Source organism: Bufo gargarizans, chromosome 3 (assembly GCF_014858855.1).
Source record: "Bufo gargarizans isolate SCDJY-AF-19 chromosome 3, ASM1485885v1, whole genome shotgun sequence".
NCBI lineage: Eukaryota > Metazoa > Chordata > Amphibia > Anura > Bufonidae > Bufo > Bufo gargarizans.
The window spans coordinates 459,888,221-459,911,977 of record NC_058082.1 but is presented as its reverse complement, the minus strand read 5'-3'; the positions used below and the strand labels follow the sequence as shown (position 1 = coordinate 459,911,977).

The 23,757-nt window shown below is 43.1% G+C and overlaps 1 protein-coding gene across 1 annotated transcript in view; it reads right to left on the bottom strand.

The window, feature by feature from the left end:
* The window catches only part of OTC (ornithine transcarbamylase), a 136,362-nt gene that overhangs the window by 67,432 nt on the left and 45,173 nt on the right, over positions 1-23,757 (bottom strand). Inside the window, exons 2-3 of the mRNA XM_044286642.1 lie at positions 11,092-11,221; positions 5,571-5,652 (exon numbers count right to left, since the gene is read on the bottom strand). Of these exons, the coding sequence (XP_044142577.1) occupies positions 5,571-5,652; positions 11,092-11,221 (212 nt within the window). The remainder of the gene's footprint in view (positions 1-5,570; positions 5,653-11,091; positions 11,222-23,757) is intronic.

The following is a 23,757-nucleotide window of genomic DNA, read 5'->3' as shown; positions in this document are numbered from 1 at the left end:
TGTATCAATGCAAAATGGCCTTTAGGTGATCAGTCTGTGAGGTGTTGTGAAGCCCAGATTGATTGCCCAGATTGCTTTGATAGTTTTAACTTGTCTGCATTGTTGGGTCAGGTGTCTCTCTTTCTCTTGACAATACCCCATTGATTCTCTATGAGGTTTTGGTCAGGTGATTTTGCTGGCCAATGAAGCACAGTGATAACATGGTTATTAAACCAGGTATTGGTACTTTTGGCAGTGTGGGCAGGTGCTGGAAAATGAAATCAGCATCTCCGTAAAGCTTGTCAGCAGAGGGAAGCATGATGTGCTCTAAAATTTCCTGGTAGATGGCTATGCTGCTTTTAGACTTGATATAACACAGTGGACCAACAGCAGCAGATGACATGGCTCCCTAAACCATCATTGACTGGACTTCAAGCAACTTGGACTGTGTGCCTCTCCACTCTTCATCCAGACTATGTGACCTGTATTTTCAAATGAAATACATAATTTACTTTCATCTGAAAACAGGACTTTGGACTATTGAGCAGTCCAATACTTTTTCACCTTAGCCCAGGTAAGATGTTTCTGACCATAAATGTATTTTTATATCTATGTCAGAGATACTTTTTCAACTCATGTATATTGATGATTATTGTACATTTAAAATGTCCATATGCATATGAATACTTTCAACTGAAACTTTCAATAAAATGTTGAATATAAAAAAAGATGCTTCTGACGTCTCTGGGTCATGAGTGGCTTGACACAAGAAATGTGTGGTGGCTCTTGAAGTGCTGACTCCAGTTGCAGTCCACTACTTGTGAATCTCCCCCAAATTCTTGAGTGGAGTTTTCTTGACAATGATTTCAAAGCTGCAGTTATCCCTGTTGCTTGTGCATCTTTTTCTAACACACTTTTTTCTTTCACTAAACTTTCCATTAATATGGTTGGATATAGAGCACTGGACAACTTTCAAGTCAGCAGTCTTCCCAATGATTGTGTAGCCTACTGAACCAGATTGATGGACCATTTAAAGGCTTAGGAAACCTTTGCAAGTGTTTTGTGTTGATTAGCGGATTAGAGTGTGACACCGTGAGTCTACAATACTGAACTTTTCACAATATTCTAATTTTCTGAGATACTGACTTTTGGATTATTATTAGTGGTAAGCCATAAACATCAACATTAAAAGAAATAAACGCTTGAAATACAATAGATTACTGTGTATGTAATTAATCTATATGAGTTTCCCATTTTTTTATTGAATTATTGAAATACAATAACTTTTTGATGATATTCTAAATGATTGGATTCACCTGTAGTTATGTAATCGCCCCAGTATACATTAGTGTATTGTCAGCCAAACCTGCCAAGAATGGCGGGTTCAGCCATCAGTTAAATATGTATGGGGATCTCCCGACTCTGCCCCCACCATGATGTCAGGGGGAGAAAGAAGGATTGGGAGGAATTAATCTTTTCACCCGATCCTTTTGTTCTCTTGGGAGCTAAGCTGCTGCTAGAAGTGAGGGAGTTGCGAGAGATCATTCGGCCGATGGTTATTGAAAGAGTAAGCAGTAAGCTCCTCCTAGTGATGGCAGCAGATATCTGCTAAGAGCATCACGGCAAGCAGGAGAAGCAAATTAGTGTAGGGCCCCACCACCATAGTCCCCATAGCAGTCACATGCCTTGCCTCTGTGGTAGAAAAAACAATGTTCTTAAGGGGTTTGGGGGTTTTCCCACAAAAGAAAGTGATAGCACTTTCTGAATGGTGGGGTTCCAACTTTTAAGAGCCTCCACAATTGTGAGAATCAAGGGGCAAAAGCACTGGCTTAACACTGGTCCCTTCAAAGCTTTTCCTGCACAGTAGCGCATCCAGCCACCTGCTATGCAGGGAACATAGCCAGTGAATTGTGCAAATGCTATTTAGGAAAATGATTCAATATTGCGGTTTATCATAACCTGTGCACACATTTTATGTATTTTTCTGGTGAACAGGCTGCAGTCTTTTACAATGATAGATAAAAGAATTGTGTTTCCCATGGTCAACATACCATTATGAAGTATGGAGGCTTATAGGCTCTTCTGAATAAGATAATAGCTATGAAGGAAAGATACATTTACTGTAACTAGGAAACAGCTGAATACAATCTCTGCAGCCTAACAGAAAAGAACCACTAAAGGACTTACATGTACGGATTATTTCTTTATTTTAGCTATGTGACGTTAAATACTTTTGTGCAAATAAATACAAAAGTACTAATGGAGTTATACCTTTATTGGCTAACCAGAAAAAAACATATTGCAAGCTTTCAGAGCACAAAGACTCCTTCTTCAGGCGGGATTACAGATGATAGACTGAGAAACAGGCACAATTTATAGGATGTTACAGCAAAACATGTACATGGGGGAATGCTGAATTAAGTTTAGGCCAAGCAACAAGTGGGCATGGTCAGCAGAGAGAATGTAGATTAGGTATTGGGAGTCAAAATGAGAGAGGTGTGAATTATGTCTAAATAGTGGGTCATAAAACCAGGAGTGAGATTCAGTTCAACACTTAAATGGGTTATCCCATGACTAATGTAAAAAATGAAAATTGGACATCATATGGTACATGACAATCTATTTCTAGCAAAGCTAGAACCAGCCCTGTACCTCACATGGATCCAGAGATCTCCCGATTCATTGAGCTGCGAGTAGTGGCGTCGCTAGAGGGGGGCGAGGGGGGGCAATTGCCCCCCCTATGTTGTCCCTTGCCCCCCCGGGTGCCCCCCCCCCCGCTGATTCCCCAGAGTGAATACTAATGAGCGCTTCCATTATGGAAGCGCTCATTAGTACCGAAGGACCAGGAAGTGGTGAACGCTCTGTCCTCCCCACTTCCTGGTCCTCGGCTGTCGGCTGTGCAGGGCTGCGCACAGCGTGAGGGCGCTCTGTGACCTCACGCTGTGCGCGCCAGTTTAGAGCACAGTCGACTGAGGAGAAAATGGCAGGCGGCGTCCGTCCAGGAGCAGGAGAGGTAAGTGTTTTTATTTTTTATTTTATAAAAAATGTGGCTGCTGGGGGCATTATGGGGGCTAATAGGAGGCATATAAGGGCTAATTGGAGCCATATGGGGCATTTGGAGGCATATTTGGGGGCTAATAGGAGGCATATGGGGGCTATTTGGGGGCTAATTGGAGGCATATATGGGGGCTAATTGGAGGCATATTTGGGGCTAATTGGAGGCATATTTGGGGCTAATTGGAGGCATATTTGGGGCTAATAGGAGGCATATGGGGCTAATAGGAGGCATATGGGGCTGATAGGAGGCATATGGGGGCTAATTGGAGGCATATGGGGGCTAATTGGAGGCATATGGGGGCCTATGGGGCTAATAGGAGGCATATGGGGGCTAATTGGAGGCATATGTGGGCTAATTGGAGGCATATGGGGGCATATGGGGCTAATTGGAGGCATATGGGGCTAATTGGAGGCATATGGGGGCTAATTGGAGGCATATGGGGGCTAATTGGAGGCAAATGGGGGCATATGGGGCTAATAGGAGGCATATGGGGTAATAGGAGGCATATGGGGGCTGATAGGAGGCATATGGGGGCTAATAGGAGGCATATGGGGGCTAATAGGAGGCATATGGGGGCTAATAGGAGGCATATGGGGGCTAATTGGAGGCAAATGGGGGCATATGGGGCTAATAGGAGGCATATGGGGTAATAGGAGGCATATGGGGTAATAGGAGGCATATGGGGGCTGATAGGAGGCATATGGGGGCTAATAGGAGGCATATGGGGGCTAATAGGAGGCATATGGGGGCTAATAGGAGGCATATGGGGGCTAATAGGAGGCATATGGGGGCTAATAGGAGGCATATGGGGGCTAATAGGAGGCATATGGGGGCTAATAGGAGGCATATGGGGGCTAATAGGAGGCATATCGGGGCTAATTGGAGGCATATGGGGGCATATGGGGGCTAATAGGAGGCATATGGGGGCTAATAGGAGGCATATGGGGGCTAATAGGAGGCATATAGGGGCTAATAGGAGGCATATAGGGGCTAATAGGAGGCATATAGGGGCTAATAGGAGGCATATGGGGGCTAATAGGAGGCATATGGGGGCTAATAGAAGGCATATGGGGGCTAATAGGAGGCATATGGGGGCTAATTGGAGGCATATGGGGGCATATGGGGGCTAATAGGCATATGGGGGCTAATTGGAGGCATATGGGGGCTAATAGGAGGCATATGGGGGCTAATAGGAGGCATATGGGGGCTAATTGGAGGCATATGGGGGCTAATTGGAGGCATAATGGGGCTAATAAGAGGCATAATGGGGCTAATAAGAGGCATAAGGGCTGATATGGGGGCTAATGAGGCATAAGGGCTGATATGGGGGCTAATGAGGCATAAGGGCTGATATGGGAGCTAATGAGGCATAAGGGCTGATATGGGGGCTGATATGAGAGGCATAATGAGGGCTAATGAGAGGCATAATGTGTCATCCACAGATGCCCCCATAACAGTGTGTCTTCCACAGATCCCCCATAACAGTGTGCCTGTGCACTGACGAGAGACAGAAAGAAGGGGAAAGAATACGTGGATGCAAGCAGAGGACGGCACAGCAGACGACTGAGTAGCTTCTTTTGTAAGTAAATTGCTTTATTATAACTGTATCCCTGCATATCGCAATTCACTCGTATTTTGTAATCTTATTGATATATACTTATTTTGTTTGTGCCCCCCCATTTTTGACTGTGGTATCTTTGTGCCCCCCCTATATATTGTTCCTAGAGTCGCCACTGGCTGCGAGATTTACATCAAGCTAACAGCTCAATGGGAGTGTATTTTCTGCTGCAGCTCAGAGGGCGTGTCCATGGTCTCCTTATCACAGCTCAGGAGGCGTGTCCATACTCTCCCTATTACAGCTCAGTGGGCGTGTCTCGACTCTCCCTATCACAGCTCAGGAGGCAGTTGAAGGATGAAACTGAGCATGTGTGGCCATCTCAGTGAACAGGTCAAAAAGTAAGAAAAAAGAAAACAGCAGGTTGAGCTATACAGATACATTTTATTGAATAACTCAGTGGCTATGCAATTTTTTAATTACATGCAATTACAAAAGTTTTCATATACTGTAGAATATTTTTCATGCGATAACCCTTTTAATGACTGGAATGTAGTCATAATTTTAAACTACCAAGTTTTCCTGTCTCTATCATTCTTAAAATTCCCTTTGAGAATTAAAACTTTTAAGTCATCCATGCAGAGATGCTTGCCAACCACCCAAATGTATATAACCAATGGGCAGCAGGCAAGTGGTTAGAGTTACAGTACAGGGCTTACAAAAACAAAACAAATAATGTAATCTTTCCTCAAATGCCTTTTTCTTTTTTATTAATGCATTTAACTAGACTCATAAGTCATGGTTGGTAAAAAAGAACCCATGACCTTTCATGATCAAGGGCTGAGATGACTCTCAGTCAATCCCTGGTTTGTAATCTGTAAACCTGGAGACAAATAGGTTTGCATGGGAGCTGTAAAGACAAAAATATTTCCATACTCTGTAAATGAACAGTGATCCCTTTAGAAAAGATCTTGTTACCTGTTTCAGTGGAAAGTCTAGTTCTGGTGCTTCTCTTCTCAAATATCATTGCAAGAGATTTCCCTTGCAGTAAAGGTAGATACTAGAAATAAAACAAGATGAGATAAAACACAAGATAAAGGTAGTTGCATTATTATATTTCCAACAAGTTTATCTGTTCAAGAAGGACAAAATTGTATTTTTTTTCTTCTAGATTAAAATGTTCCCCTCCTATAACCATGTACAGAGAAACTTCTCTGACCACCCAAAATTGCATTTTACAGGTATAAATCATGCAGTAGTGGGAAATATACAATTTGCAAAATGAACTCTGGAACCCGCGCTGCCGTGAAAGGAAACAGACAACACTGCACTAATTGTGTCGCTGCTTGGGCTATGGAGGGTTAATTGCAAAACCCCTTAATTATACTTCAGGTCAGGAAAAGGTAAATGGTTAGACCCGCGCTGATTGTGCAGTATTGAGTGATGAAGCCTATATATATATATATATATATATATATATGTAATTCCCTATTTAAGAGCCGGTTGTAGTTTTTGTTACCTTAATGCAGTTGCTAAACAAGTTTAGAGCGCTCGTACCACAAAGATATACCACTTGCCTGTCTCTGTTGCGGGCGGTATTCCTCTTGGGTAAGGATGGTGGCGCTGTTTGGCTTAAAAGTGCGTGAGTCTTCAGCTTCCACTACCAGCGTGCGTAGTCCCGGCCGGTGACACTCGCGCGCGAGGGACGCCGCGATAGTAATCCGATGGAAAAAATAATAATTCTGTGTGACGTCACACTGGATACGGATGCCTGCTTGGACCAAAACACTGACGCGTTTCGGAACTACCGATCCTCAGGGATAGCTTTGGTCCCTCCTGCTGATGAATAAATAGGGTCCGTTTCTATGGTTACTAATTATATTCCCTTCGCTACTCCTAATGGCAAAACTGCTTATTTCAGCATCTCTATATCCGCCCTTATAATTGCCCCATCTCAATATATCTCATCAAGGTGGAATAATACGACATTGGATGATCAATATTTATAGCTTAATTTGATATGTCCTATATATGAATGTACATTTGTCTGAATAACCTTCATGAAAACGCAAATAATTCAATTTCTTGATTGAGTCCTGCAGGTGCAAGGGTGTTTCAACTATAAATCCATTTTGTGGATAAAGTCCCCTCCTCTAGGGTCAGGTTTAATTTGTTCTAGTGCTCCAAATTTTGACCCTTCAAATTTCCCCCTATGTTTCTCTTTATAATGGCGTGAAAGTGGATGGCCTTCAAATGTTTTATTTATATTTCTATGTTCCCCTAGTGTCCTTTTGGTTCTTCCAACATAGAGTTTTGTGCAAGGACATTTTATGAAATAACGCCCTTGCTGTGACATGTAAGATGATGCATCTATTCTATAGGTATTGTGTACAGTTTCTATTGTTTTGCAAGATGACATGCTTTGCATACTTTGCAGGGAAAAAAGCCAGGTCTATTGTTCCCGACTGTTTGAGATTTTGATTCTCTAGTTTTGGGTTTGACAGAGGGGGCTATTAAGTTGCCCAAATTTTGCGCCTTCTTAAATATAAAGCTTGGATATTGGGGAAATTTTTACCCTATAATTTTATCCTGTTTAAGGATATCCCAATGACGTTTCACGATTTTTTTTCTAGGATAAACTTCCCCTGGTTATATTGAGTAATGATAGAGACTCTAAGTTCCATCTCATCTTTTTTGTCATATTCTGACTGTTCCTTTTTGGATTTATTCAATAATGTTTTCCTATCTATTATTTCACTTCCTCCTTTATTTTTTCCAATTCAGTTTTTTTTATAGCCTTTCTCTGCAAATTTATGTTGTAAAATGTCTGCCTCTTTTTCCAAACTTTTCTATCGCAGTACAGTTTCTTCTTAATCTTATGAATTGACTTCGAGGGATGTTAGCTGCCATTTACCGGTATGGCTAACTATCTAGTGATATAAAGTTGTTACTGTCGGTTGGTTTAGAATAAGTCTGGATATTTTCAATTTTAATTGTCAGATCTAAAAAATTAACCTTTTCTGTGCTAAAAGTTGGAGTAAACTGTAAATAAAATTAATTTTTATTTATTTCTACTAAAAATTTATGAAGAGCATCTTCATCGCACCTCCATATAAAAATAATATCATCTATGAATCTACGCCAGAGGACCAGATTCGCGCAGAGCTCGCCGTTAGGATAGATGGTAAGCTCCTCCCATCTTCCCATATATAGATTTGCGAAGCTCGGTGCGAATCTGGTCCCCATAGCGGTACCCCACGTCTGTAGGTAAAAAATCTCTTCAAATTAAAAAAAATGATGGTTTAAAATAAACAATATGCATTCGCTAATAAAATCTATCTGTTCCATTGGTAATTAATTTCCTTTCTGTAGGAAGTACTCAGCAGCTTCTTTGCCTTTGTTATTTTCAATCACCGTATATAGGGAGGTCACATCTAAGGTCCCCAGAATGCAACCTGGTTTCCATCCTATTGTTTCTAATGTTTGCAAAATATGTTGAGTGTCCTTCAAATAGGTGGGAAATCGTACATATTTCTGTAAAATGACGTCAACATATTTTGACAAGTTCGACATGAGGCCACTGATGCCAGATATTATAGGCCTCCCCGGTGGTTGGGTTTCACTTTTATGGATTTTTAGCAAGTAGCAAAAGATTGGTATTCTAGGGGATTGTATATTTATAAACTCGGCTTCTTCTTTGGTAATAATACCTAGCCGGGACCATGCACGCTGGTAGTAGAAGCTGAAGACTCACACACTCCTAAGCCAAACAGCGCCACCATCCTTACCCAAGAGGAATACCGCCCGCAACAGAGACAGGCAAGTAGTATACCTCCGTGGTACGAGCGTTCCAAACTTGTTTAGCAACTGCATTAAGGTAACAAAAACTACAACCGGCTCTTACATAGGGAATTACATATATATATATATATATATATATATATATATATATAGGCTTCATCACTCAATACTGCACAATCAGCGCTGGTCTAACCATTTACCTTTTCCTGACCTGAAATATACAATTTGTAACTATAGTAAATGTCAGGCTCTTCCATTATGCTGGAACCACACAACAGTACACCAGTAGTAACTGGCTCTAATTTTCAGCTCTATTATTTTTTCAATTACCTTTATAAGAAAAATGTAGCTTAAACCTGAAAATGTGAGTTTGTGTGCAAGAAAACAATATTTCCAGCCTTCCCACGAGGATGTACTATGGCTCTTTGCTTCAACCGAGCCTATGAAGCTAACAAAGGGATAGGAATCTGTCTTGTTAGAAGGAAAGACTTTCTCAAAGTTTCTATAGGAAATGCTTTGCTGAGCTCTTGGACAGGATCGATCCTGATCTTGGGTTCATATATATGGCTAAGGGCACTTTCACATAGGTGTATTTTGGTCAGTTCTAAATGACAGTGGAAGATCTTCCGTGGATCTGGCTGAAATCTGCCACCGTAAATATTGTCTGAAATGGGCTGTTTTTTTGCTGTGGCATTGCTATAGGAGTCCCTGGAATCTTTTGCTGCTTTCAACCTTTTGGATTGTACGGTAAATGTAACATCAAATGATACTCATCATACATAATAACAGATATAGTGCAGGGATTTACATGTAGGACTGGAGACAACATCCATGAAATCACCTGGTGTGCCAGTAACTTGTTATCTGACCTCATTGACATGTGGCCCAACACTGAGCCCCAGTCCATAGAGGTTATGACTTAGGGCTGTATTACACCAACAGATTATCGGACAGATTTTCTGACCAATCAGTGGTCATATGGCCATTTACACACACCAACTATTGGTCTGATTGCACAGAAATTGGTCAGATAATCTGTTGGTGTAATACAGCCATTAGGGCCCTGCTACATGGGCTGATAATCTGGAACAAAAAACAATTGTCCCGTGTAAATTGTGCCACCGATCACCTGAAAAATGTGCCTTTTTGTCAAGTGACTGACTTTTATGCAGCACCAAAGATCATCATTTCTCACCATCTCGTCGCCCCATGTAAACAGGACAATATACAAACTAAATGGGAAAGAAATGAACACAACAATGATCATCTGTCCTCCATTTAGTTTGTATTCCGCCATGTGAAAGGCCTGAATATCTTCAGTTGGTGCTTGTTTGAGGCTCAGATTGACCCATGTAAAAAGAACCCTTATTTGCTGGTGGAATTTGGTGCATATTCTGCACCAAAAGCTGCTCTAAATCCACCTCCTGTTGTTTGTAATGGGAGGCCTCTCTGCACGTTATGTGGCCGCAGTTTATAGCTGTGACCCTGCCAAGAAAGCATGCTGCCGTTACGCCACTGGGAAACCGTGGCAGGTCTTTGGCATTTATATTCAAAGACTGCAGCAGAAACTGGAGGAAAATCCACCATGTGAACAGAGTCTTAGAAGTTCAGAGATCTGGAGACAGTCTTTTCTCTATATCATTCTTAAAATGTCTGTTTAGTGTTAAGACCTTAGAGTCCCTCATACTGTGACCTGGTCCGGATTACAGATATATCCAGCCTCCTCTTTATTTTGTGTCTATGTCGGTTCATCCTGGATTTTACTTTTTGTTTACTTATCCAAATACAGAGTCCTTCATTGGGATACCTTGTGCATAGTGTCATGTACTGTACACCACATTGAGGATCTACATGAGAAGGCGTCAGTGATTGTATGGTTCCTCTGTGTGTCGGGTATGTGGACGGTATCTGCTGATAAGATTTGAGTACACGTCCTGCTTCTTTTTTTTTTTTTTTACTGTCATAAGGAAAGGTGCCTCTCTCTGATGGAGTTTATAGGGCACTTCTGATGACAAGATTTGGTTGGTTGTTTGTAAGAGAAGAGCGGTACATCTGAGAATATTTCTTTCAGCCAAATGTCTGTGTGTAATTCGGGCTTGAGGTCCACAACAGTTTTTCTCAAGACTGTTAGGGCCTGTTCACAAGGCAGATGTCAAAATCCGCTACGTATACCACAGTGGTTTCTGCCATGGTTGTTCAGTTTGAATGCTGTGGACCCGCTCATGGCTTAGTACCACTGAATGGACCCAACACGGCTTCAAGCAGCATCTGTGCAGACAACGCACCAAGAAGGGACAGGTCCTTTCTTGGCACGGTAGCAGCTCTAAACCACCAGCCCGCAAACTTCAGCTCTAACTTCCATTGAAAGCAATGGGAGACAGACACCATGTGACCACTGGCAGAATTTTGGCATGGTGAATGCATACAGAGATAGCTGCCAATCATTAATTAGGACTGCCAAATCAACCACAAGTAAGGCCGTATTCACATGACCATGGGTTTAATGACCTAAACTCACAGCATCATATGAGTTTGGGTCATTAAACGTGCGGTCAGGCTGGGACACACGTCTCGATTCCCAGACATGTAAATCCAGCCCTTTACTGAATAATTTTTTATATTTTTTTTTTTGCACAGTTAGAGCCAGATAAAAGCTAACATATGGGATTGTAATTCACATTCAGGATTCACTTCTCACCTCTCCTTTTTGTTTAATCCTGTGTTTCAGATCTGCTGACACCCACAGAAGATACTTTATTTCTTCAGCATTGTAGTTTTTCAATGTTAAAAGATCCTGACCTTTCCACTGTAGGTTGCTGTGTGAAGTCCTATAAATCAAGAAGAACATTCAGTCACAAAAAAAAAAATACCTATGTTGCTAAGGCTCAGTTCACTCCATGTTTTTAGCACTGCAGTTTGTTAGTAAAAACAAACAGTAATATAAAATAGTTATACTGTCTAAAAGGTTGTAAGTATATACAGTTGCAAGAAAAAGTATGTGAACCCTTTGGAATGATATGGATTTCTGCACAAATTGGTCATAAAATGTGATCTGATCTTCATCTAAGTCACAACAATAGACAATCACAGTCTGCTTAACCGCCTCCGGACCGCCTAACTCAGGATCGCGGTCCGGAGGCGGCTGTCTCAGGCAGAGTCACGCTTTGGCGCGTCATCTCGCGAGATGCGAGATGACGCTCAAAGCCGGCCCGCGCATGCGCATCGCGGGCCGGCAAAAGTTAGAGGGGTATTACATCATCAGCCTGCCAGCCAATGATCATCACTGGCAGGCTGATGATTTTCAAAAAAACGAATCACAAGCCATATAACACCTTATATTTATAAATATAAGGTGTTAAATGGCTTCTCTACTCCTCTGCTGGTCCTTTTGGTCGGTTGGTTCCAGCAGAGGAGCAGACATCACAGTGAGTACACACAAAACACTACACTTAGCCCCAGATCACCCCCCATCACCCCAATTAACCCCTTGATCACCCCTTGATCGCCCCTGTCAATTACGTAGTGAAAGGGAAAAAAGTGATCAGTGTAAACTGTCACTTTTTTTTTCACTGGTATTGACTGATAGTTTTAGGATAGTTTAGGCCCCTTGGTTAGGTAGTTAGCGATCGTTTAGCGCCCGGCCCACCGCACCGCAGTCCCTGATTCGCTGATTAGCGTATCGCTAATCAGCTTTTGTACTTTTATAGTATCTGGAAGTGATCAAAACTGATCACAGTCAGATCTATAATAGTATTAGTGTCACCTTAGTTCGCCCTCCACCCAAAACGCAGTGTTTGCCCGATCAGGCCTGATCGGTCGCCCACACGTGCGTTCACCCACGCCCGCCCCGCCGCAGTGACAAAAATGTATTTATTTTTTATCACTGCACAATCACTTTACAAGCGCTGCGGCGATAAAAAAAAAATCAGTTTTGATATTTTTTATCAATCGCAGCAGCTTCCGGTACTTTGCTAGCCTCCCATTTGTAAAACAGGCTTGCTTTTTTTCTTGGGTAGTCTCAGGGAATACCCCCTAAATTTAGTAGTCCAAATGTCAATCAAGGGGTATTCTTCTGAAGAGGCCAACAGGCTTCTGACCCAGTCGGATGAGGAATGGGAACCCTCATCTGATGAATTCAGCGGGTCAGAATATGAACCTGTAGAAAGCAGTGGCAGTCTGACCCAAAGTTCAGACGAGGAGGTTTAGGTCCCTGATACCAACAGGCGTACGCGGCCCTGTGTTGCTACACCACAGGTTGCGCAGGATCCGCTTCAAGGGCAGCAGAGTGGGGCTGGCGCTGTCGGATTACGTGGTGAGGCATACACCAGCAGCGCAGCCCACCCTGGACCTAGTACCAGAACTGCCGTACAACATGGTGAAGTGGCGAGCACCAGAAGGGCAGTTGAAGCTGGTACGGTGGCACGTGCAATAGTTACCCCGTTGCAGAGCCCCTAGAGTCCCTGAGGCGCTGGCAAACCCTGATTGGCAGTCCCCAACTTCAGCCGCACCATTAGTTCCCCCTTTCATCGCCCAGTCTGGAGTTCGGGTTGAGACAGCTCAGATCGGTTCAGCACTGGGATTTTTTGAGCTGTTCTTGACTGCGGAGCTCTTGGACATAGTCGTGACAGAAACAAATCGGTATGCCACTCAATTTATAGCCGCCAACCCGGGAAGCTATTATGCACAGCCTTTCTGGTGGAAACCCGTCCAAGTTTCCGAATAAAAAAAAATTCTGGGCCTTCTCCTCAACATGGGTCTAACCAAAAAGCATGAATTGCAGTCATATTGGTCCACGAACCCAATTCATCACATGCCCATGTTCTCTACTGCCATGTCCAGGGCACGATTTGAGGCCATCCTGCGTTTCCTGCACTTTAGCGACAACACCACCTCCCGTCCCAGAGGCCACCCAGCTTTTGACCGGCTCCACAAAATTCGGCCCCTCATAGACCACTTCAACAACATATTTGCAGATTTGTATACCCCTGAGCAAAACATCTGCGTAGACGAGTCCCTTATACATTTTACCGGGCACCTTGGCTTCAAACAATACATTCCAATCAAGCGCGCCCGGTATGGGGTCAAATTGTATAAGCTCTGTGAAAGGGCCACAGGCTATACCCACAAATTTCGGATCTATGAGGGTAAAGATCAGACCCTGGAGCCGGTCGGTTGCCCTGACTACCTGGGGAGCAGTGGAAAAGACAGTCTGGGACTTGGTGTCACCCTTATTTGGCAAGGGGTACCATCTTTATGTGGACAATTTCTACACAAGTGTGCCCCTCTTCAGGCATTTGTTCCTAGAACAGATTGGCTTCTGTGGCACCGCGCGACCTAGTCGCCGGGGCATCCCCCAACGGATGGTTACCACCCGTCTTGCAAGGGGGGAGAGGGCTGCCTTGTGAAATGAAGAACTGCTTGCGGTGAAATGGAGAGACAAGCGTGACGTTTGCATGCTCTCCTCCATTCACGCAGACACGACAATACAAATTGAACGAGGAACCAGTGTAATTATAAAGCCCCTCTGTGTCCACGACTATAATTCACTCATGGGAGGGGTGGACTTCAATGACCAGATATTGGCTCCTTATTTAGTTCCCCGACGCACCAGACGCTGGTATAAGAAGGTGTCTGTATATTTGATTCAATTGGCTATGTACAATAGTTTTGTTCTCTACAGTAAGGCTGGGAGAACAGGATCCTTCCTCAAATTTCAGGAAGAGATCATCGACAACCTCCTGTATCCAGGAGGTTCAGCGGCCCCAACCACCAGTGTAGTGAGCCGTCTACACGAGCGACATTTCCCCAATGTCGTTGCTGGTACCTCAACCCAACCGTCACCCCGAAAAAGATGTTGTGTCTGTAGCAGGAGTGGAATAAGGCGTGACACCCGCTATTTCTGTCCTGACTGCCCTGACCACCCTGCCCTATGCTTAGGGGAGTGTTTCCGGAAGTACCACACACAGGTACACTTAGCATAGGGATTGCATCTCACAGGACAGACACACAAGGCTATTAGGGCCCATTCACACAGAGCTGCTGCAAACCTCTCCTTTCACCTGGGACAAAGTGCATAATGTACTTCGCCACATCTCTGGGCGATTTGTGCTTTGCACATTGTCCCATGGGGAAGGAGAGGTTTGTCCTATAAAGGTAAAGAAAATCACCGGTAAGCAAAAAAGTTAACGTTCTGTTCAAAAAGTTAAATAAAGTTTATATGTTCCGTTCAAATGTTATTATAAAGTTAAAAAATTGATTGCGTTGCGGCCTGGTTTTTTCTTTTTTGTTTTGTTTCTTTTACCTTCCAGGTGGACTAACCGATCGACTAGCTGCAGCACTGATGTGCATTCTGACAGAAGCATTGTGCTGCTGTCAGATTACACAAAAGTTGGTGTATGTGGCGCTGCAAGACGAGATTTCTCCTCTGCAGTAAAAGATACGTTTGCCGAGGCATATGAGCTGAGGGGGCGGCGGTGTTCATATGCTTTGGCAAACACTTTGTATATAATTTTTTTTTTTTTTAAATCCCGGCAATGATTTATTCATCCATATCGATTGATGTGAATGGAGAAATCGGGTTTGCCAGGGCATACGAGCTAAGTGGGTATGGATGTTGGGCGGAGCTCCTATGTCCTGGCAGACGCCTTTCCTCTCCTTTTTTTGGGGGGCAGAGATTTTTTCATCCCCATTAATCGATGCGATTACCTGTATGCTCAATATAAGGAGAATAGCAGAAACTCCTAATGCTGGCCATACATGTAATGATTGCGGAGACCCTCAAATGCCAGGGCAGTACAAACACCCCACAAATGACCCCATTTTGGAAAGAAGACACCCCAAGGTATTTGCTGAGGGGCATATTGAGTCCATGAAAGATTGACATTTTTGTCCCAAGTTAGCGGAAAGGGAGACTTTGTGAGAAAAAACAAAAAAAAAATCAATTTCCGCTAACTTGTGGCCAAAAATTTTTTTCTATGAACTCGCCATCCCCCTCATTGAATACCTTGGGGTGTCTTCTTTCCAAAATGGGGTCACATGTGGGGTATTTACACTGCCCTGGCATTTTAGGGGCCCTAAAGCGTGAGAAGAAGTCTGGGATCCAAATGTCTAAAAATGCCCTCCTAAAAGGAATTTGGGCCCCTTTGTGCATCTAGGCTGCAAAAAAGTGTCACACATGTGGTATCGCCGTACTCAGTAGAAGTTGGGAATGTGTTTTGGGGTGTCATTTTACATATACCCATGCTGGGTGAGATAAATATCTTAGTCAAATGCCAACTTTGTATAAAAAAATGGGAAAAGTTGTCTTTTGCCGAGATATTTCTCTCACCCAGCATGGGTATATGTAAAATGACACCCCAAAACACATTGCTCTACTTCTTCTGAGTTCGGCGATACCACATGTGTGACACTTTTTTGCAGCCTAGGTGGGCAAAGGGGCCCACATTCCAAAGAGCACCTTTAGGATTTCACAGGGCATTTTTTACCCATTTTGATTTCAAATGACTTCTCACGCATTAGGGCCCCTAAAATGCCAGGGCAGTATAACTACCCCACAAGTGACCCCATTTTGGAAAGAAGACACCCCAAGGTATTCCGTGATGGGCATGGCGAGTTCCTAGAATTTTTTCTTTTTTGTCACAAGTTAGCGGAAAATGATGATTTTTTATATATATTTTTTTCTTACAAAGTCTCATATTCCACTAACTTGTGACAAAAAATAAAAACTTCCATGAACTCACTATGCCCATTACGAAATACTTGGGGTGTCTTCTTTCCAAAATTGGGTCACTTATGGGGTAGTTATACTGCCCTGGCATTTTAGGGGCCCTAATGCGTGAGAAGTAGTTTGAAATCAAAATGGGTAAAAAATGCCCTGTGAAATCCTAAAGGTGCTCATTGGAATGTGGGCCCCTTTGCCCACCTAGGCTGCAAAAAAGTGTCACACATGTGGTATCGCCGTACTCAGGAGAAGTTGGGGAATGTGTTTTGGGGTGTCATTTTACATATACCCATGCTGGGTGAGAGAAATATCTTGGTCAAATGCCAACTTTGTATAAAAAAAATGGGAAAAGTTGTCTTTTGACGAGATATTTCTCTCACCCAGAATGGGTATATGTAAAAAGACACCCCAAAACACATTGCCCCACTTCTTCTGAGTACGGCGATACCAGATGTGTGACACTTTTTTGCAGCCTAGGTGGGCAAATGGACCCACATTCCAAAGAGCACCTTTCGGATTTCACAGGGCATTTTTTACACATTTTGATTTCAAACGACTTTTCACGCATTAGGGCCCCTAAAATGCCAGGGCAGTATAACCACCCCACAAGTGACCCCATTTTGGGAAGAAGACACCCCAAGGTATTCCGTGAGGGGCATGGCGAGTTCCTAGAATTTTTTATTTTTTGTCACAAGTTAGCGGAAAATGATGATTTTTTATATATTTTTTTTTCTTACAAAGTCTCATATTCCACTAACTTGTGACAAAAAAATAAAAACTTCCATGAACTCACTATGCCCATTACGAAATACCTTGGGGTGTCTTCTTTCCAAAATTGGGTCACTTATGGGGTAGTTATACTGCCCTGGCATTTTAGGGGCCCTAATGCGTGAGAAGTAGTTTGAAATCAAAATGGGTAAAAAATGCCCTGTGAAATCCTAAAGGTGCTCATTAGAATGTGGGCCCCTTTGTCCACCTAGGCTGCAAAAAAGTGTCACACATGTGGTATCGCCGTACTCAGGAGAAGTTGGGGAATGTGTTTTGGGGTGTCATTTTACATATACCCATGCTGGGTGAGAGAAATATCTTGGTCAAATGCCAACTTTGTATAAAAAAAAATGGGAAAAGTTGTCTTTTGACGAGATATTTCTCTCACCCAGAATGGGTATATGTAAAAAGACACCCCAAAACACATTGCCCTACTTCTTCTGAGTACGGCGATACCAGATGTGTGACACTTTTTTGCAGCCTAGGTGGGCAAATGGACCCACATTCCAAAGAGCACCTTTCGGATTTCACAGGGCATTTTTTACACATTTTGATTTCAAACGACTTTTCACGCATTAGGGCCCCTAAAATGCCAGGGCAGTATAACCACCCCACAAGTGACCCCATTTTGGGAAGAAGACACCCCAAGGTATCCTGTGAGGGGCATGGCGAGTTCCTTGAATTTTTTATTTTTTGTCACAAGTTAGCGGAAAATGATGATTTTTTTTTCTTACAAAGTCTCATATTCCACTAACTTGTGACAAAAAATAAAAACTTCCATGAATTTACTATGCCCATCACAAGATACCTTGGGGTGTCTTCTTTCCAAAATGGGGTCACTTGTGGGGTAGTTATACTGTCCTGGCATTTTAGGGGCCCTAATGTGTGAGAAGTAGTTTGAAATCAAAATGTGTAAAAAATGCCCTGTGAAATCCGAAAGGTGCTCTTTGGAATGTGGGCCCATTTGCCCACCTAGGCTGCAAAAAAGTGTCACACATCTGGTATCGCCGTACTCAGAAGTAGGGCAATGTGTTTTGGGGTGTCTTTTTACATATACCCATGCTAAGTGAGAGAAATATCTTGGCAAAAGACAACTTTTCAAAAAAAAATTATACAAATTTGGCATTTGACCAAGATATTTCTCTCACCCAGCATGGGTATATGTAAAATGACACCCCAAAACACATTCCCCAACTTCTCCTGAGTACGGCGATACCACATGTGACACTTTTTTGCAGCCTAGGTGGGCAAAGAGGCACCTTTAGGATTTCACAGGACATTTTTTACACATTTGAATTTCAAACTACTTCTCACGCATTAGGGATCCTAAAATGCCAAGGCAGCTTAACTACCCCACAAGTGACCCCATTTTGGAAAGAAGACACCCCAAGGTATTTCGTGATGGGCATAGTGAGTTCATGGAAGTTTTCATTTTTTGTCACAAGTTAGTGGAATATGAGACTTTGTAAGAAAAAAAAATCATCATTTTCCACTAACTTGTGACAAAAAATAAAAAGTTCTATGAACTCACTATGCCCATCAGTGAATACCTTAGGGTGTCTACTTTCTGAAATGGGGTCATTTGTGGGGTTTTTCTATTGTCTGGGCATTGTAGAACCTCAGGAAACATGACAGGTGCTCAGAAAGTCAGAGCTGCTTCAAAAAGCGGAAATTCACATTTTTGTACCATAGTTTGTAAACGCTATAACTTTTACCCAAACCATAATTTTTTTTACCCAAACATTTTTTTTTATCAAAGATATGTAGAACAATAAATTTAGAGAAAAATTTATATATAGATGTCGTTTTTTAAAGAAAATTTACAACTGAAAGTGAAAAATGTCATTTTTTTGCAAAAATTTAGTTAAATTTTGATTAATAACAAAAAAAGTTAAAATGTCAGCAGCAATGAAATACCACCAAATGAAAGCTCTATTAGTGAGAAGAAAAGCAGGTAAAATTCATTTGGGTGGTAAGTTGCATGACCGAGCAATAAACGGTGAAAGTAGTGTAGTGCAGAATTGTAAAAAGTGGTCTGGTCATTAAGGGTGTTTAAGCTAGGGGAGCTGAGGTAGTTAAACTAATAACACACAAAGAATTAAATGTTACCATGTTTTTATTGAACACACTATGTAAACATTCACAATGCAGGTGGGAAAAAGCAAACCCAGAACTGGTGTGTGTTTTTTATAGGGCAGGGCAGCTGTAACCAACACCTCCAATCTCATCTCATTGATTGGACTCCAGTTGGCTGACACCTCACTCCAATTAGCTCTTGGAGATGTCATTAGTCTAGGGGTTCACATACTTTTTCCACCTGCACTGTGACTGTTTACATGGTGTGTTGAATAAAAACATGGTAACATTTAATTCTGTGTGTGTTATTAGTTTAAGCAGACTGTGATTGTCTATTGTTGTGACTTAGATGAAGATCAGATCACATTTTATGACCAATTTGTGCAGAAATCCATATAATTCCAAAGGGTTCACATACTTTTTCTTGCAACTGTGTATATATATATATATATATATATATAGATATATATATACAGTATATATATATAGCAACTGTAGATCTAGACAGGCAATTGTGCAAAATTTGTGACTTTTTACACCAACCTGCACAAAATGTTGTGACATTTTGCATTTATACCATTCATTCTAGTTTTGTAATATGGGTGGAAAAGTCGCACTCTCACTCCAGGAGGAGGGTGGAGTAGGAAAGCGGGAGGAACTTCTCTAGACAGAAATATTAGGTTTAAGGACAAGACAAATTTATCAGACAGCCATTTGATAAATGTGGCAAATATTCTCCTCATTATATATTCAACCCTAGATGTATATGAACTGAACCCACCAATTTCCGCAGACTTGGCCAATCATCTAATATGTATGATGGCCTCTTAACTCTTTCCCAATGGCATAAGTCGGATAAGAGAGGGGTTGGATTTAAACATGCCGATCCAGGTGTCTGGCTGCAGCTTTCTCCCCTTTCTCATTGACAACACATGCCAAGCATGCATGTGTACAAGGAAATCAGGAGAAATAGTTGTCCATTAACAGTCATCTCAGATGTTTGGCCAGCTATATCCTGCCAAAATACACTCCAAAATGAATAGAAAAACAGCTTCAGGCTTCATGCCCACGGCTGTAGTTTCAGTCCGCATCCAAATCCACATTTTTTTTATACTTTTCAATGGAGTGCTGCCTCTATTTTATTTTTCAAAACACGTCCTGGTTGTAGGACATATCTGGAATAAATTTATATTGCAAAGACACAGCTGCTGGAATTTATTAATCAATTGATTGTGGAGATTTCTTCTTCTTCCGTGCAGCGTGCACTGAGTAAGTGCTGACCAACTTTACCCTTTACCTGTTATCCTGCAAGTTGATCCAGAGAAAGGCAATAAAAACCCTGTGAGGTAGAAGCCAATTTTCCCCACTTTAGGCAAATAAAATTCCTTCCCAACTCCAACCAGGCAATCAAAATAACTTCCTGGATCACCGACATCTCTCTAGTAGCTATAGCCTGTAATATTATTACACTCCAGAAATACATCCAGGCCCCTCTTGAACTCTTTTAGTGAACTCACCATGACCACCTCCTCAGGCAGGAAGTTCCATAGTCTCACTGCTCTTACCGTAAAGAATCACCTTCTATGTTTGTGTAGAAACCTTTTTTCCTCCAGACGCAGAAGATGTCCCCTCGTCACAGTCCTGGGAATAGATAGACGACAGGAGAGATCTCTGTACTGACCCCTGATATATTTATACATAGTTATTAGATCCCCCCAGTCGTCTTTTTTCTAAAGTGAATAACCCTAATTTTGATAATCTTTCAGGGTACTGTAGTTGCCTCATTCCAGTTATTACTGTAGTTGCCCTTCTCTGAATCCTCTCCAGCTCTGCTATGTCTGTCTTGTTCACAGGAGCCCAGAACTGTACACAGTACTCCATGTGTGGTCTGACTAGTGATTTGTAAAGTGGCAGGACTATGTTCTTATCACGGGCATCTATGCCCCTTTTGATGCAACCCATTATCTTATTGGCCTTGGCAGCAGCTGCCTGACACTGGTTTCTACAGCTTAGTTTGCTGCTCACTAAAATTCCTAGGTACTCTTCCATTTCAGTGTTACCCAGTGTTTTACCATTTAGTATGTACTGGTGAGGTGACTGGCATTTTTCCTTCCCATGTGCATAACCTTACATTTGTCAGTGTTAAACCTCATCTGCCACTTCTCTGCCCAAGCTTCCAATCTATCCAGATCCCTCGGTAGCAGTATACTGTCCTCTCTTGTGTTAATTACTTTACACTGTTTAGTGTCATCTGCAAAAATTTATATTTTACTGTGCAAGCCTTCTACAAGATCATGAATAAATATATTGAAGAGAATAGGACCCGTGGTACCCCACTAGTGACAGTGACTTAATCTGAGTGTGTACCTGTAAGCCGTGTACCAGGTGGGCTCCCCAGGATACAGCAAAGTGACGAACGAGGAAAGCAACTCTGACAGCAGCTTTTGCAAGAATGGAATTTTACTAACACATGATAATAAACACAACCACAAAGTCTGAGAACATAAAATAAGCTTACATACACCCAGCCCAAAGTCTGAAACCCCTGTGTTGCACAGCACGGCGCCCCTGATGGAAATTTTGCGGTAACTTACCTACTGCCGGGCACAACTAAAACTGCCTTGCCGTACCTATTATTACCCTGAAACAAACACAAACAACTGGTTGAGTGCTTAGTACGGGCTGGCCTGCAGTGCAACACAGCAGTTCACAATCTTACCGTGCTCTATATTATTCACCCTCCCATAACTAGTCCAGTAGCACGTGCCTGATTATTTCTCCTGAGCAAAACGCTAAATTGGATAGAGTTCGAGGGGGGTATTAATCAGCTCTCAAATGTACAATGTCCCTTTTAGTAATGGAGTCCTTGTAGTACAGTAGCAACAGTTAAGGCTTGTCTTTGACCATCACTTAATCACCCGGGGTGTACCCATCCCTCTTCACTGGTCTTGGATTAGGGTGTACAACTTGTCCCAGGTGCTCCTGCACAGCCTTGTGGATCGCTCTCAGCTGGCGGCGGTGCTCTTGCACCCATGTGGTGGTATTTCTTGGTGGTGGCTCCATTTTATCGGGCATGTGGAGATCCTCAATCTCCTGTCTTGCTCTCCCAAACATGAGCACATAGGGGGAGTACCCGGGGGTACTGTGTACCCTGGTGTTATAGGCCCACATCAGTTCAGGTAGGTAGTCGGGCCACCAAGCCTTTTGGCTGTCCTCCAGAGTCTGCAGCATCTGTAGCAAGGTGCGGTTGAAGCGCTCGCACGCCCCGTCTCCCTGGGGGTGATACAAAGTGGTGCTGGAACGTTTGATCCCATACAGTTGGTACAACTCATTCATTAGAGTACCCTGAAAACCTCTGTGGACACCCGAACACCTGTATAAAGTGTTTGCAGACCGCTTCAGTGGCCGACTCTGCTGTCTGGTCTCTGGTGGGTACAGCCACAGCATACTTTGTGAAATGATATGTCATGACTAAACAGTATGAGTGTCCCAAGGTAGAGTACCCAATCTGTACGTAATCAACCATAAGGAGCTCTAGTTCCGGATGGCCTGGATAGGAGCTCGTGTACAGTACTCTTATTTAGCCCGCAGGGCCAACACTTAAGACATGCCTCGACCACCATATCTGGTATATCTGGACAATATACCAGTCATTGGAGCCACTTGAAATTTTTTTCACTCCCGAAATGGGCGCCCCTATCATGGGCTCCCGGGCAGCCTCCAGTCCCAATGACATGGGGATGACAATCTGTCGCCGGTACTGCAATTCTGATTGCAAGTATATAGTCAGCTTATCCCACTGCCTCAACAACTTTTGGACCTCTGTAGTCAGACGGGCCCGCTCTTCTGGTCGATGCAAGATCTTGGTCCGGACCCATACTTTCCACAGGTCCGAACAGCTATTCTGGACTCTCCCAATCAGTCAACATCTTTCCCAACACAATGGACATCCTGCACGCCACCCCACTTGAATGTGTCACTCCCTGGAACATGGGAAATTGACTAAGGTCAGGAGTTAGAGTGTCCTCTAGCTCTTCATTGGCACCCTGAGTCGACAACCCTACAGGTACTCGGGAGAGTGCATTAGCATTGCAGTTCTCCCTACCTGACCGGAAAGTGATGCGGTAATGGTACTTAGAAAGGCGAGCCAACCACCTCTGCTCAAGCGCACCGTGCTTGGCATACTCCAGATGTGCTAACTTATTGTTGTCCGTCATCACGGTCACCTCTGCACCTGTCAGGTACTCCGCAAACCTTTTGGTCATGGCCCACACCAGTGCCAGGAGTTCCAGTTTATAGGAGCTATAGTTTTCAGGGTTGCACTCTGACTCCCTCATAGACCGGCTGCCATATGTAATGACTCTCTCACGTCCATACTGGACTTGGGATAACACGTCCCCCAGACCATGTAGACTTCTGTCAGTGTACAGCAGGAATGGGGTGTTGAACCGCGCATAAGCCAGAATCAGGGCACTGGTCAGCGCCTCTTTCACTGCTTCAAAGGCCTCTTGTTGCCGGGGTCCAATTGATGGGACGATTCTTCAGGCCCCCCGCAGTGCCCCTTAATAATTTGGTTAACAGGCCTAACCTCCTGTAGTAACCGGCCAGTCCCACAAATGCCCATACCTCTCGTAGTGTACTCGGCTGGGGCTACTTCTGAACGGCCTCCATCTTGCTGGGGGCCGGCTTTACCCCCTCCTGGGTGACCGAATGTCCCAAATACTTTATCTGCTGTCAAAACAGTTGGCACTTCTCGGGCTTGATCTTGAGCCCATGGTCTCGCAGTCGTCTTAGGACCTG